Source organism: Megascapheus bottae, chromosome 17 (assembly GCF_031878675.1).
Source record: "Megascapheus bottae isolate mThoBot1 chromosome 17, mThoBot2.hap1, whole genome shotgun sequence".
Lineage (NCBI taxonomy): Eukaryota > Metazoa > Chordata > Mammalia > Rodentia > Geomyidae > Megascapheus > Megascapheus bottae.
In genome coordinates, this window is record NC_143525.1 from 32,096,823 (window position 1) to 32,112,671 (window position 15,849).

Consider the following 15,849-nt stretch of genomic DNA (forward strand, 5'->3'; position numbering starts at 1 on the left):
TGACCCCAAAGAACTCCTGTCTCTTCTGTGTCAGCCTGTGAGAGCTGGTGTATTTCCCAGGACTGAACTATTGCTTTTAGGGGCTGGGATGCGGATGGCAGTGCAGCTGCTTGGAAAAATCACTTCTCTTTCTTATTTGCACCATTCCAAAGGATAGAAGCTTCTTTTTATTCCCTCCTTTTCCCTCACTGAGATTCTCTGTCTTTCTCTGTTTCTTTCTCTGTCTCTCTTTGTCTGTCTGTCTGTGTCTGTCTATCTGTTTCTCTCTCTCTCTCCCCTCCCCCTCTCCTTGGGCAGGGAGAAAAGGGGGATGCTGGCCAGAAAACAGGACTATTTTTTCCAGATTAGTTATTTCCCAGATTCCCACAACCTTCCAGTCTCCCAAGGGGAGGAGAAGGGATCCTCAAGCCTTTCTGGAGAAAGAAAATCACTGGTGTAGGAATGGGGGGGCTTGTAGTGTCCAGGCTGTGGTCCTCTGGAGTTTTTGAATCAATTAAAGCAAATAATGCTTTCTGTTTTCCACCAGGCCCAGAAAAGCGATTGGCCAAGGCCGGTCCCGTGACCACGAATTCCCTGCAATTTCGCCGGGAGTCCTGGGTTTAATAGAGAGAGTCCCCATACGCTTGTATTTATCAGCAATATACAATTATAAAGGCCCAAAATTTAAAAAGAGAGAGGGCCCATAATCTCCCCCCTCCCAAAATCGCTCCATCGCATAAACCTGGGGGGGGGCGGGAGGGGGGGTCCCTTCTGATCCTCCCTCCTGACGCCCCCCCCAGCAGGCCCCCTCCCCCCACCATTGAAAGCCATGAATTTTGAATTTGAGAGGGAGATTGGGTTTATAAACAGCCAGCCATCGCTTGCCGAGTGTCTGACTTCCTTCCCCGCTGTCTTGGAGACATTTCAAACTTCATCAATCAAGGAGTCGACATTAATTCCTCCTCCTCCTCCTTTCGGGCAAACCTTCCCCAGCCTCCAGCCCGGCGCCTCCACCCTTCAGAGACCCGAGAGCCAAAAGAGAGCCGAAGATGGGCCTGCACTGCCTCCGCCACCGCCGCTCCCCGCAGCCCCCCCAGCCCCCGAGTTCCCCTGGATGAAAGAGAAGAAATCCGCCAAGAAACCCAGCCAATCGGCCGCGTCTCCTTCCCCGGCCGCCTCCTCGGTCTCGGCCCCGGGAGTCGGCTCGCCCGCAGGTCCGTAAGCGGGGTGGGGGTGGGGTGAGGGGCAGCTGGAAGGGAGGCGGAAAGCGTCGTGGGGGTGGTTTAAAAAAAATGGCAGGCTTGTCGGGGTTCTTGGGCTCGGTGGATTCGTGGGACAGGGAAGCAAAATGTCCCGCTGGGGTTCAGGCCCGGCCGCTGTCAGCATTTTTATTCCACTACAGAAGTTTTGGAAGCTGGTTAGGAAAAAAAAAATGCGCCCTCCCCCCTCTTGATGCTGGAAGAAATGGATTCGAATGAGATTTTTACACTTGCCCACGTAAAGAGCTCAGCATTGTGGCTGCTGAGTCTGAATCTGACGGCAGAGAAAGATGCGCCCTCTTCCCTCTCCCAAACCTAGCTGAGCACAGGGGAGGGAATTGAAGAGCCAGGAAGGAGAAGGAGTCAAGAACAATGCTTAAGAACCCTTTCCCCAGGTTGAATTGGAAAGGTCCAAATTGAGGGGTCCACTGGGAGGCCTTGGGAAGAGGGGACAGTGGCTCTGAGGTTCTGGGAGCGAAAGCAAGCCGCTCCCCGCCCCCTGCGTGGCCCGTGGGCGGCTAGGAATGCTGTGTCTGCCCGGGGCCAGCTGGGCCAGATCCCCGAGAGTGGAAAGAATCGGAAAGGTGGGAGAACAAGCCGCGTTGGGGTGTGAAGAGACTACTGTTTTCTTTTTTCTTTTTTTGGCGGATGGGGTGCCTTGATCGCAGCTGAACTGAGGTGGGGCTGGGGACACAGCCCTCAGTGACGCCTGATGTGGCTGCTTTCCTCCGCAGATGGCCCAGGACTGGCGGAGCCCGGCGGCGGCGGAGCGCGCAGATTGCGCACGGCGTACACCAACACACAACTGTTGGAGCTGGAGAAGGAATTCCACTTTAACAAGTATCTGTGCCGGCCCCGGCGCGTGGAGATCGCGGCCCTGCTGGACCTCACAGAAAGGCAAGTCAAAGTCTGGTTCCAGAATCGGCGCATGAAGCACAAGCGACAGACGCAGCACCGAGAGCCTCCCGATGGAGAGCCCACGTGTCCAGGGACCCTAGACGACTCCGGGGACCCAGCCGAAGAAGCCTCGGCCAGCCCAGGCGGCCCCTCCGCCTCTCAGGGGACGCGAGAACTCTGCTTTCACCCAGCCGACGTGGTTCCGGGTCCCCCGGACGGCCCGGGCCCAGGGTCTTTGGCTTCTCACTTGGAGGGTGCGAGCGCTCCGAGCCTCAGTTGCGCGCTGCGCCGAGACCGCGCTCTGGAGCAGGATCCATTGCTGGAAGACGCCTTCCCCGAGCGGCAGGATTCGCCATTCCTGCCTGACCTCAACTTCTTCACCACAGACTCTTGTCTCCAGTTGTCGGGAGGCCTGTCCCCCAGCCTCCAGGGCTCTCTGGACAGCCCGATCCCCTTCTCGGAGGAAGAGCTGGACTTCTTTACCAGCACGCTCTGCGCCATCGACCTGCAGTTTCCCTAACCCCATTTCTTCCCTTCATCCTTCCCTCTCTTCGCTCCTGGGCGAGCTGTTGGGAAAGGAAAAAAAAAAAATCAAACCTTTACCCCTAGTCAAATTTACTAACGTGTTTTGCTAAAATTCAGGTATTATTGAGTTAGCATTTAACCCGCTCCCTGTCTTTCTCTTTTTAAAATGTCACAGGAAAAAAACATGCTGTTTGGTAGACTCCTTCCAACGAAATCTCAGGAATAATTAAACTCTAGGAGGGCTTTCTTAAAAAAAAATTAGAGGGACTATTTTCCTCCTTTTTTAAGTTTTACACTGTAGATTATTTATTTAAATTCTTTAATAATAGGAAAAGGGGAAATATTTATTGTACATTATTTTCATAGATTAAATAAATGTCTTTATGCTATGAAAACGAGTCTTTATGCTTCCACTCAACTTCTTTATCCCATCCCCAAACCTATCCTCATTTTAGAACCCTTCGTTCTTTTTTAGAGAGAGCATCCTTGAAGCGGCAATACCCTCATCGCTCCCCTCTCTCAGACTGGCAAAGTCCGGATGGTACAAAGGTGACCCCTGCTTAGAGGCCACTTGCCCGCCGGCAGCTCCACGAAACTTTGAGGGGGTCGGGGCGATGGAAACGTAATCATTCATCCGCTCCCCCAACAGGCCCTGGCCGGGAATGGATATTCTCTCGGCCTCTAATTAGAAAGCAAAGACGAATGAGTAAAAGAGAGCAAACAGAAGTGAGGCCGGCAGGCTTTGGGGACAAGCTGGGGAGCGATGGCTGAATTCAGAAGGATCGGGGCTTCCCAGACTCCTCGATCCAAGCCAGGCAGAGAGACTCTTCCCTTCGCGCCAGAAGCCTGGGGGACACGAGGCCTGGCTCCAGACCTGCCGGGCGTGTGTGTGTGTGTGTGTGTGTGTGTGTGTGTGTGGCCAAACGCCCAGGAATGGAAACTCATCTCCACAATTGGCAGGAAAAGAGGCCATCTGAGAAGGTGGCTCGGCCCGGCGGGCCAGCACCGCGCCCGGGTTCCGCCTGGGCTCCGGGCAGCTGGGGAGGGATCCGCGGAGGCGGCGCGGGGACCGTGGGAAGGAGAGCGCCGCGGGGCGCGGGGAGAGCCGGAGGGACACACGGGGACGCGCAGAAGATGCTCAAAATGGCGCTGAGGCCTGGCAGCCGGGAGGGCGAGCGACGAGAGTGTGGCGGCCATGACAGCCACGGGAGGGGATGCGCGCTGGGGTCCGGGCCGGCGTGGGGGAGCCCCCCCCCGCTTTCTTCCACCTGCCAGACTTCCAGACCCGACGGCCTTCTAGCTGTCCCTCCTCCCCCCTTTTCTTTTTCAAGACGGAGGCCGGTGGGCGCCGAGGACTGGGGTGGAAGGCCGGGCGGCGTGGGTGCGCGGGGGAGGCGGCGAGCCGGGGGCGAGGTCTGGGTCCCCTGTGCCGTGTGACTTCTGATCCTCCACTCGGGATTTTCTCCTCATGCAGTCCTGTCTTGCCCAACAACTTCGTTTTCCGTCTCAACACCGCCATTCCCACCTCCCCGACCCCCCTCCCCCAGCTCCCTGGTAAGCCGCGGCGCTACCGGGGAAGCCCGGGCCGATCCGCCCCGCCTTGGCCTCCCGGTCTGTTCTCGGGAACGTGGAGATTTAAAGGGCCCTGGGAAGCCATTCATCCACCTCAGGTTTATTTAATATTTCTCCAGCTCAGAAACAGACACCGCGGGGGCCACCCTCCCCTTCGCTGAAACGCAGTTTATTTCCAAGGCCTCCCAGATTTTCCCCAAGACCAGCAGGAGCCGGACGCGGAGTGCCAGGCCGGCACCCAGAGCTAGGGACTGTCAGGAAAAGCCAGGAGCCACGGAGGCCACCAGGCACAGCCGTCGAGCTGGGCAGACCCAAGGCTTATTATTATTATTATTATTATTATTATTTTCAATTGGGCTCTCAGTGTGGGAAGAATCCAACATTTTATTCAGCTGGAATTTAATCCCTTAAACTGTCCTAATATAGATTCATCTCGTGCATTAAATAATCTTATGTCATGTTAAATTGCACTTATTTCGCTCATAAATAAATTAATATAGAACAATTAGATGTGTTATTATAATAATATCGTGTATCTTATTAGTTTACTTTCCCTCATAAAATATATAGGTATGAAATAAATTCAATATATTAAAGTAATAATACACAGCTTATTGGTTTGTGTTTATTTTCCCCATAAATAAGTAAATACACAATATATTAAAGCCACACTATACATCTCATTGGGCTGTGTGTTTATTTCTCCATAAAATATGCCCAGAGGCAGTGTTTAACATCTTAAAAATCACAGCACATAAGCCATCTCTCTACTAGCAAAATGAAAGAGACATATCAGCTAATGCCTTGATTTCTATGGACAGCCAAACCAAATCATTTGGTCTAATTAAAAATGTTCTTGCAGCTTTAGCGGGTTGTTTCAAAGATCAGGAATACCAAGAGGATCTCACTAATTACCCAGCCTCTAGCTTTCTTTGGTCAGAAAAGAACAACACTTCATCAATGCAAAAGGAAAAAAAAATGCAGGCATTGCTGGGCAGGAGAGGAAAGACAGACACTGCTCTATGGTGGGATCCTAGATTGCAAATACTTAGAGCCACCCTTCCTCCCTCTCCCCCACTGCTCTGGGCCCAGCAACATCAGCATTACCTGGGAGGTAGTTAAAAATGTAAACTGTTAGGTCCCACTCCGGACGGACTGAACCTGAACCTGCACTCTAACAGAGACTTTGTGATTTTATAATAAAGTTTTAATAAATTAAGTTTCAGAGGTATAGTTAGCAGGATACCTGTGCTCACACCTGTAACCTAGCTATTCAGAAATATGAGGATTACAGTTCAGAGTCAGCTTGGGTGGGAAAGTCCATGAGACTCTTATCTTCAATTAATCACCAAGAAGCTGGAAGTGGAGCTGTCTGTGGCTCAAATGGTAGAACCCCAGCTTTGAGTGAAAAAGCTAAGAGATCACTCAGGCTCAGTTTAAACTCCAGGACTGGTACAAAAGAAGTACCATTGGATCACAGTGCCACCATTTTGCCTTCCTCCCTGGTCAAAAATCTCCACACCTCCATCACCTTTGTACATTTATTTATCTTTGTCAGTGGTGGGGCTTGAACTCAGGGCCCAGGCTTTGTCCCAAGTCCCTTTGTGCTCAAGGCTACAACTTTACCACTTGAGCTACATCATCACTTCCTGTTTTTGAGTGGTTAATTGCAGATAGGAATCTCATGGGGACTAATTCTGCCTGGGCTGGCTTTGAATCAACTGTGATCCTCAGATCTCAGCCTCCTGAAGCGAGGATTACAGGTATGAACTACAGTCACCTGTCTGCTTATCAGCTTTATAATAGCAATAAAAAACAAATTTCAACTCACTGTACTTGACCCAACTCAAAGTATACCACAAAGGGTAGGGAATCTCAGCTGCTGCTTGAGGTGGCATCAGTTAGGATTCCTCCTGCCAAATCCAAAGGCACTCCACCTACTCAGAGTCATGTATTTCCAACATGCTAGGGGTATGTAAATGATTGGGGTGGCCATGACAAAGACTGGGAGGACCCAGCCTCCAGTTCAGGAAAGCAGGAGATTCCCACATTTCCTTTGGTTTGGCTACTAGTAAGGACTTGGGAATTTTCTTTACAGGAAATACATAGACTTCCTGTTAGTCTTCTTTCACAAATTCACAGATTCATTACCTTTGGTGATGCCATAGCAATTGAAAGAGGCAATGCATTTACAGAAGCAGATGACTCTTCTCTTTACTTTGGGTATCCAACTTCATTAGCTTCTTTTCTCTTCTTTGGAGTCACCATTAGCTTGAGATTTTCCACTTGGCTGTGAAGGAAGGGGAAGAGGAGAGGTTCCCAAGCAGAGAGGGCAGTGGATCTCTCCATGGTGGCAGACTAGAGGGCAGTGCCAGGCAAATGCGTTCACTCCATCTTGATTGGGGCAGGGCCCTTTTGGGTCAGGACCAACTGTGAGTGTTCTGTAATACAGACAGGTTATAAATTGGCTGTGGTTAGAGTGGGAAGATTGCAGTGTAGCCCAGAAAGCTGCTGGTCAGTCTGCCCTGCTGTTGGTGAATCATTCTTTTAAGAGGAATGGCTCATTAATATTATGGTGAAAGCAAACGACCATTAGATTGAGGAATTACTTGCAATCCTGATAACCCAGAGTCATTAAAAAAAAAAGTTAACTTATGCCTGGGCAAGTCCCTTCTCCTTTCTAGACTTCTTTTTAATCTGTGAAAAAAAGGAGGAGTTAAATATTTCTAATGTACTCTGCAATAATATATGCCAAAAGTATATTTGCTACTCTTCACAAATAATCCATTAAATATTTATTTTAATTTATTTATTTATATTTTATTTATACAATTTTTTTATTATCTTTAAGTAGTTGTACAAAGGAGTTTCAATTCAACCTGTCACTTTATGAGTACAATGCATTTTTGTCAATGTCATCTCTTAATCACTCTCTCCCATTGCTCCCAGCCTATTAAATATTTATTGTGGCTGGAGTCATATGCTCTTAAATGATTCTTGGGGTTTGACAATAATCTACTTCCCACATTTCTGGTGGGACATTTTTAAAATATTTATTTATTTATTTATTGTCAGTGCCTGAGCTCATGGCTGGCACTCTATCCCTTGACTCATGCCTCTAGTTTAGCATTGTTTTTCTGGCTATTTGGAGAAGGAATGTCATGGGCTTTTCCACTGGATATAGTAATGGTGGGCCAAATGCAAAGTAGTCAGTAGTATTCAGTATTCAGAAGTGTCTTAACCAAGTTTTTCTCTAGCTGGCATCTTTTTTTTTTTTTTTTTTTTTTTTTTTTTTTTTTTTGTGGGTCATGGGGCTTGAACTCGGCCTGGGCGCTGTCCCTGAGCTCTTTAGCTCAAGGCTACCACTCTACCCTTGAGCCAAGCCCCACTTCCCATTTTCTAGAGGTTAATTGGAGATAAGAGTCTCAGGTCCTTTTGTTCCCCAGGCAGGCTTTGAACCTTGATCCTCAGATCTCAGCTTCCTGAGTAGCTAGGATTACAGACATGAGCCACCACATCCGGCTTTCTAGCTGGCATCTTTTGCTACCAACCTTTTCCAACATTTGTCTGTATTATTCCCCCACTTCCTTTCTGGCCTTATTGAAGTTTGAACTCAGGGCCTCTGTCTTGCTAGGCATGTGCTCTACCACCTGAGCCATTCCCTAGCCTTTCTGTTTAATTATATTTGAAAAAAATGAGGACTTTTTTTTTTCTGCTGTCAGTTGTGGGGCCTGAAGGATAGCACTTAAGGTCTAAGTGCTATCCTTGAGCTCTTGCTCAATGCTAGCGCTCTATCTCTTTGAGCCACAGCTCCACTTCCAGTTTTCTGGTGGATAATTGAAGATAAGACTCTTATAAATTTTCCTGCCTAGGCTGGCTTTGAACCCCAATCCTCAGATCTCAACCTCCTGAGTAGCTAAGATCACAGGCATGAGCCACTGGCACCTGGCTAGTTGTTTTTTCCTCTCAGTGTGGGGACTGAACTCAGGGCCTAGGTGCTGTCCCTTAGCTCTTTCTCTCAAGGCTAGTATTCTATCTCATTGCTCCACAGTGTCACTTCCAAGGCATTTCATATAAAAAAAGTTACTGAATGTCTTCTTTGACCAGGTGTCAAAGACTCACCTAGTTACTGGGCTTCAGAGCACACGCACAAATTTGTGTGTGTGTGTGCGCTAGTCCTGAGGCTTGAACTCAGGAGCTTGGGCACTGTCCCTAAATTTTTTTTTGCTCTAGGCTGGTGCTCTACCTCCACTTCTGGCTTTTTTGGTAATTTATTGGAGACAAGAGTCTCATAAGTCGGGGTGTGGTGGCTCACACCTGCAATTCTAGCTATTAAGGAGGCTGATCTGAGGATCACGGTTCAAAGCCAACCTGGGCACTAAAGACAGAGAGACTCTTGTTTCTTTTAACTACTAGAAAACCAGAAGTGGCACTGTGGCTCCAGGGGAAAGAGGGTAACCTTGAGCTGAAGAGCTCAGGGACAGTGCCCAGGCCCAGAGTTTAAGCCCCATTGACCAACCAGAAAAAAAAAAAAAGTGTCTCACAAATTTTTCTGCCCAGGCTGACATTGAATTGGGAATTGGATCCTCAGATCCCAATTCAGCTCAGAATATAAGTATGAACCACCTGTGCCTAGCATAGACACAAATTCTGAGGTTCCCTGAATAGCCCTGCTGAATGTCCCATCTCACCACCCACCCCTCCAGATCTCTGAGAACTCATTGGTGCCATTGAACAATGTACTAAAAAGTGCTTTTAGTCACAGGCTTGATCTCGTTGTACAGAAGGTATCGTTGAGGGCTCCACTTCATCCCTTCTGCCTGCCGTGACTGCAGTGGCCCAGTGCACCATTCTACATTGACCTCTTCAGCCAGGTGCAGTGCCTCCTTCCCACTTCTCTTTCCCCCATCAGTGGTGAGGAGGGGTGCTGTCTGAAAGGGCTCTAACAAACTTCTCCCTTCTCAGTGTAAGTAACAAAGGAGCCCTTCACAATCAGTACTGCAGAAAAAAAAAACCAGACTGGAAAGTCATTCAGATCCAAATTTAGATTGACCAAGTTTTGGTAAGGTTTCCAAAGTGGATATTTTGGTGAAAATGATGACAGTGGGTTGTGTGGGTATTACTGTGGGTGGGTGTGGATGAACAGAGAGGGAAAAAGATGGTATGTGTTACCATGATAATTTATGTACATTTGTAACAATAGAACGAGGAAACTGGTAGAGAAGGAATGCAGTAGAGAGACAGTCTGATCAATACGCATTGTACACTGAGCATTGATGGCTTATACTTGTAATCCTAGCTATTCAGGAAGCTAAGATCTGGGGATCATGGGTCAGGAAAGTCTGTGAGACTCTCATCTCTAACAAACTACCAAAAAAAAAAAAAAACAAAAAGAAGAAGCCAGAAGTGGATCTGTGGCACAAGAAGTAGAGCACTAGCCTTGAGCAAAAGAAACTCAGAGACAGTACCCAGGCCCTGAGTTCAAGCCCCAAGGTTGGGCACCAAAAAACAAAAACAAAAGACAACCCCTTTGTGCAACTAATTGATGCTAGTAAAAGCTTTCACATTTTGATAAATCCAATTATTTATTTAGTATTACTCTTGGTGCTGGGATTTAAACCTAGAGCCTCATATATCCTAGACAAGTGCTCTACCAATGAGCCACAACCCTCAACCCTGGATAAATCTGATTAAGAAGATAACTATTTTAATTCTTCATTAACTCAGCTTTTAATTTTTTAAATTAATTTACTTTATAGTTTTATAGAGGTGATGTACAGAGCGATTACAGTTACATGAGTCAGGTAATGAGAACATTTCCTTTATGTGTAAGATGGAGTCTTATAAAACCTAGCCTGGATTTAAACTTGGGATCTTGTGACCATTCTGCCTCCACTTTTCAAGTGTTGAGATTATAGGCATGAAACTACAAAAATTCTAAAATTTTTCCTCCTCCTCCTTCTTCTTCTTCTTCTTCTTCTTCTTTTTCTTCTTCTTTTCTTCTTCTTTTGAGACAAGTTATTGCTATGTAGTTCAGTCTGTCCTTGAACTCAAGATTTTCTTGCCCTGGTCTCCTAAGTGATGCAATTTTAATTTATTTTTGTACTATTAATTAGGCATTAACACCTCAAAAATGCTTCACTTACAGATAGTCTTTTGCTTAAACACAACTTGCTCTGTCCTCAGTGAAATTAGCATATTATAAAATACGTACTGTATAACATATGGTGATATGTAACATAAAAGAATAGTACATATACTATTTTCCTACCACATATTTCTACATTTTAATATGTTAGTTATATTGAAAAACAGAAGATTGACTTAGACTATTTCAGAATGAGCATGTAATGTTATTACCTATCTAATGTTATCTATAAAGTTCTCTGTGGTTTATATTTTCTTGTTTGCTTTAGTACCACTAACAATGCAGCAAAGTAAACAGTATTAAACCCATTCTTCTTCTCTGAAGCTGAAACTAAGCCAAATCAAGAAACTCATCCAGGGTCCTGATGTTAAGGATTGACTAAGCTAGGAGTTGAATACAAGTGGTCGAGTACCAAACCTCATACTTGTCCCATTACAATATATACCACATAGTCTAGATCTCAATCAGATTCATGACAGTTTAATAACCTCACATTCGAAAAAACAACACTGAGTTCATCCTTCTTTCAAAACAACAAGAAGCCATCTCTAACAGTGGAAAAAATTACCTTTCTAGTTCAGAAGCTTCAACCTTTGATCTTAACTTTGGCCTCCCAAACTTGGGCTGGGGAGAACAAATGGAGTCCCCTAAGGCCTAACCAAAGAATTGTTATATTCTTTCTACCGATCTCTACCTTGCTCCAGGAGCTTTCTCTGAAGGAAGGCCCACAATCTGAAATAGAAACTTCTAACACATCCTTATTCTGGTTAGAATAGTTTTTCTGTATTATTAGCATAAGAACCTATAATCCTTGAAGGTAATTTTTATTTCTAATCATGCTTACATTCTCCTATCTAAAAGTGTAAGCAGATTCTACAAACTAGGGAATCAACTTTTATTTGGATGTTGGGTCCATTCAGACCCTCTTTGGTGAATTTCATCTGGCCAACCAGAAAACTCTGTAGTCAACAGGGTACTCCAGCTAGCAAGGCATCTAAAGGAGGAAGAGGCTTGGGGGCCTAGAACATCTGGATGGCTTGCTTCCAATCCTTTCTGCTGAGGCTGTAAGACCAGTGGGAGTTTGGGGAAGTTTTAATGTACCTACTGCAACAGGGAATGTAGGAAGACATCAGGATGAACTAGAGAGCATAGTGAATTTGGAGAACTAAGGCCACAGCAACCACTACCATTGCCAGTGCAATTTGAGGGCACTATTGACTCAGCCTTTTCTACCTGTCATTAATGACAGACTGTTGATGACTTCAGCTGCTACAAGAAGGATACAATTTTTCAACTCCCAACCCCCTGCTCGAGGACTGGGCTTGAATTTAGAGATTGAGAGTTATCCCTTTGCTTTCTCATTCAAAGCTGGAACTCTACCACTTGAGCCACACCTCTATGTCTGACTTTTTCCTGGTGAGTTGGAGAATAGAGTTTCACAGACTTTCTTGCCTTGGCTGGCTTCAAACTGTGATCCTTAGCTCTGAGCCTCCTGAGGAACTAGGGTTCCAGGATTTCCAGGGCCCAGCTCCAACTCTGTTTTATACCAGTTTGGAATTTACTTTCTCAAATTGGTCCCTTCATTAGGAAGCCACAGGATAAGGTGAGAAGGTTTTCTCTGGGATGATGGAAAGGTAGGTGTGCAATGAAGTTGGTCCAAAGTCACACATAGGCCTAACTCAGACTTAGACTCCAGCTCCCTACATCCATGGGTCTTATCTTCGGTGGACAGCAGTTCAAAATGTGAGAAAAGATTTGGGAGCAACAACAAAGTCTCCTCAAAAAAGAAAAAAGAAAGAAAGAAGAAATCTGCTTGCTCCATCTCCAAAATTCTTTTCTCTTCAATCTCTCCGCAGGTCACAGTCCCTATCTCAATCCTCTACTTCTTTGTGTGTCTGACCTCCTTGTCTTGGGCATGGAAACATTCTCGCCCCCTCCCCCATAGCCTCTCTCCTAAGGAAGTTACTAGCCCGTTCCCCTCTGTCCCATTTGCTTGGGTCTAAAGAGTACATGTGAGGATGGAAAGAAACTGATTCTGTGAAATACTTGGAAGTCTTCTTTCTTACTTGAGGGTGAAGCATACGCAGTTCACACTTTCGAGGGAAGAGACAGGCAGTATGATTCTGGTGATACAGTATACAAAGCAGGAGAACCAACAATAGAAACAGACAGGGACACTGATGGGGGTTGAAAGCCAGAAAGAGACCAAAAGAGACAACTTTGGGGTCCCTGGTGGAGGGGTGAGGGTTGAACCCCTCCCATTCTCAGGGAAACCTGGGAAAATTTTGAGAGTCCTTCCTGGAACCTGTTCCACCTGCTTCCTCTTCCTCGCCTGAGCTCCATTGTTTAAGACGATCCATCCCTGAACTCTTGCCCTCCTGGACTTGCCCTAGCTTCGGCCCTAGGCCTCTGGTCAGGCAGACACCCTGACAAGTTACAAATGAGTGTGGGTGTTGGGTTGCGCCAAGCTCTTGTCTTCTGAGTCCGGAGGAGGAGGAGAATCAATGGGCTGTACCCAAGAACTCCTCTTCTAATTCCATCCAGGGAATGAGAGAGTGAGAGAGGCACTTCCTGTTTCCCCTTCCCCCACCCCAACAGGCAGAGCAGAAAGGACTGAAGCTCTACTCCTCACCCTGGGTCTTCACCACATAAGGACCTCTGCATGGATCTCTCATTCTCTGAGCAAACTCACTTTATCCTAGAACATTTGTGGGAAATTTGGACCATCTCTAACTAGTATTAGATTTAGGAGATAGCGGATGAAGGCACGAGTGATGCAGAGGAAAACAGGATCTCCACTAGTTTCAGATACTTTGGAAAAAGAATAAAAATTCCCCCTCCTCTTCACTCCCCTGTGAACATCACCTAGCTCTGCTCATTGCTGCTCTCTGGAGAGACATAAGGAGTTGTTTAAGTCTGAGTGAGTGAGCCAGCTACAGCTATGGATGGCTAGAGAGAGGATAAATACATCGAGAGAGATGAGTTGATGGATAGGTGGAGAAGGAATATAAATATGGAGTAAGATGGACGAACCGAGAGATGGATTGAGACAGAAAGAATATAAAGAGAGGCTGAAGGAAAGAAATAGATGGGGGAGCGTTTATGCAGAGAGATGGAGAAAGAAATGGGGCGTTTCTCACCCTCCGCTTCACATTTCTCTAGTCTTGTCTTACTTCCTTGAAATGCCATTTTCCCACCCTTCACTTAATGAATTCTTTCTTGGGAGTTTTAGACCTTGCCTCACACCCTTAGGTGTTTATGCACCCCCTCCCTTTACAGTCATCCATTTGGCCCAAGATAACGTACCTCACCCGGCTGTCCTTGCCCACCACCCAAGACAAATTGGGAGAAAGAAACCAAGTAAAAACCGAGTAGGACAAAGTAGGCAATGAGATTTCCCCAATCTCTAGATATTGGGGAGGGGGAGACCTCTTTGAGGGGTGGGAAGAGTGAGGGACAGCTGGGTTGAATTTGTCCAAATCTAATAATCTAGGGGCCTATTGAAGGCATTGGGGGCTGGGAGGGGAGGGAAGTCTTGAATATTCTTCCAACTTTAACCCCCCCCCCTTCCCTCTGGTCCCTTCTTTCCAAAAGTCTTTGAAGAAAGATGTTTTTGACGCTTCCACGTCACTCTCAGATGGATGGGCTGTGGGTGATTGAAGTGTCTTTGTCATGCTAATGTTTGGGGGGTGATGGATGGGAGCTGGGGCTGCCAAACTCAGGCCCGCTTAGCCCATTGGCCTGGGAGAGATCACATGTGCCCCCCCACCCCCAGCCCCTACCCCTTTCGTTGGGGAACACCGGCCCAGGCGATCTGGCTCAGGCCATGGATGCAAGCGAGCCTCGGGGCTGTGACATACTGCCGAAAGGTTGTAGGGCAAGAGGGTGTCTCCCCTAAACGGGCCGACCCTCTTGCGGCCTCCACGCATGGACTATAATAGGATGAACTTCTTAGACTACCCACTCTGTAATCGGGGACCCAGCGCTTACAGCGCCCATAGCACCCCAGCCTCTTTCTCCCCCAGCTCGGCTCCCGCCGTTGACAGCTACGCAGGAGAAGGCCGCTATGGTGGGGGGCTTCCCAGCCCCGCGCTCCAGCAGAACTCGGGCTATCCCGCCCAGCAGCAGCCTTCAACTCTGGGGGTGCCATTTGCCAGCTCTGCACCCTCGGGGTACGCCCCAGCCGCCTGCAGCCCCAGCTACGGGCCTTCTCAGTATTACTCTCTGGGCCCACCGGAAGGAGAAGGAGGCTATTTTCAACCATCCAGCTATGGGGCTCAACTGGGGAGTTTGCCCGACGGCTACGGAGCGGGTGGAGCCGGCCCGGGCCCCTACCCTGCCCCGCAGCCCTCCTACGGGACTGAGCAGACAGGGGGCTTTGCCCCAGCCTACGATCTCCTCTCAGAGGACAAGGACTCTTCCTGCCCTTCGGAGCCCAGCACGCCCACGGCCCGGACCTTCGACTGGATGAAGGTGAAGAGGAATCCACCCAAGACAGGTAGGGCTCCGGCCTCACCCCGATCTGCCTTGGCAGTAAGTGTAGAGTACCACCCCTACCCACCGCCCCCCCTCAATAGGCTCCATCCTCATCCTGCTTTCTGCTCTGTGTGTCCTGGTTGAGATGAGGATGAAGTGGGGTGGGGGAAGTTGGAAGGATAGGGTGGCTGCTTCCAGTTTTCCCGGTGGGGATCTGGTGAGCTGAAGTTGGACAGCCACAGCCTGGATTGGGGGAGGAGGTGTGTGTGTGTCGGGGGGGGGGGTGCGAGAGGAAAACGAGGTGAGAGAACTGAGCCGACCTCTCTCCCCTAGCCAAGGTGTCCGAGCTGGGCCTGGGTGCTCCAGGTGGTCTCCGAACCAACTTCACCACCCGGCAGCTGACCGAGCTCGAGAAGGAGTTCCATTTCAACAAGTACCTGAGCAGGGCCCGAAGGGTGGAGATCGCTGCCACCCTGGAGCTCAATGAAACGCAGGTCAAGATTTGGTTCCAGAACCGGCGCATGAAGCAGAAGAAGCGAGAGCGAGAAGGCGGCCGGGGACCCCTGGTGCCACCAGGGTGCTGCAAAGAGGCTCCGGGAGACGCTTCGGACCAGTCGGCCTGCACCTCCCCAGAAGCCTCTCCCAGCTCCATCACCTCCTAAGCCGAAGCTCCCCAAGAACAGGGGCTCTTCTGGCCACTAGAGCCCCTGGAATGAGCCCTCTCCTAGGCTCTTCCTCCTTCCACTGCCCTGGTGACCCTCTCTTAGGCTAGGGTCCCAGTTTAGAGCTGCCCCAGGGAGGGGAGCAGAGGCTGGGAAAACATTTTTCCCAGATCTGGGAGTGGGGGAGGAGGGCAAATGGCTGGGAATCCTACAGGTCCAGGGAGCTTAGGAGATGCCCCTCAACCTGTCAAAGATGGAGGCGAAGGCTCTGCCTTTGATTTTGGCAACCAAGGGTGGGGGTGGGAACCAGCCCCAAGGCCCCCCTCCCTCC

At 48.4% G+C, this 15,849-nt stretch overlaps 2 protein-coding genes across 2 annotated transcripts; both read left to right on the forward strand.

Moving 5' to 3' along the window:
- The first annotated feature begins 808 nt into the window (after positions 1 to 808).
- Hoxb2 (homeobox B2) lies at positions 809 to 3,036 on the forward strand. The gene is made up of 2 exons (XM_090351674.1): positions 809 to 1,193; positions 1,973 to 3,036. The coding sequence occupies exons 1-2, from the start codon at positions 809 to 811 to the stop codon at positions 2,653 to 2,655; spliced, it is 1,068 nt and encodes a 355-aa protein (XP_090207800.1). The 3' UTR covers positions 2,656 to 3,036.
- An 11,271-nt stretch (positions 3,037 to 14,307) lies between these two features.
- On the forward strand, positions 14,308 to 15,518 carry Hoxb1 (homeobox B1). Its single transcript, XM_090351675.1, has 2 exons — positions 14,308 to 14,878; positions 15,190 to 15,518. The coding sequence occupies exons 1-2, from the start codon at positions 14,308 to 14,310 to the stop codon at positions 15,516 to 15,518; spliced, it is 900 nt and encodes a 299-aa protein (XP_090207801.1).
- Positions 15,519 to 15,849: the final 331 nt, after the last annotated feature.

Bases quoted from the DNA above. Each gene is read 5' to 3' on its own strand.
- Hoxb2 (XM_090351674.1), top strand. From the start codon at position 809: ATGAATTTTGAATTTGAGAGGGAGATTGGGTTTATAAACAGCCAGCCA. The intron at 1,194-1,972 runs GTCCGTAAGCGG...TTTCCTCCGCAG, and splicing joins GGGAGTCGGCTCGCCCGCAG to ATGGCCCAGGACTGGCGGAG.
- Hoxb1 (XM_090351675.1), top strand. From the start codon at position 14,308: ATGGACTATAATAGGATGAACTTCTTAGACTACCCACTCTGTAATCGG. The intron at 14,879-15,189 runs GTAGGGCTCCGG...TCTCTCCCCTAG, and splicing joins GAGGAATCCACCCAAGACAG to CCAAGGTGTCCGAGCTGGGC.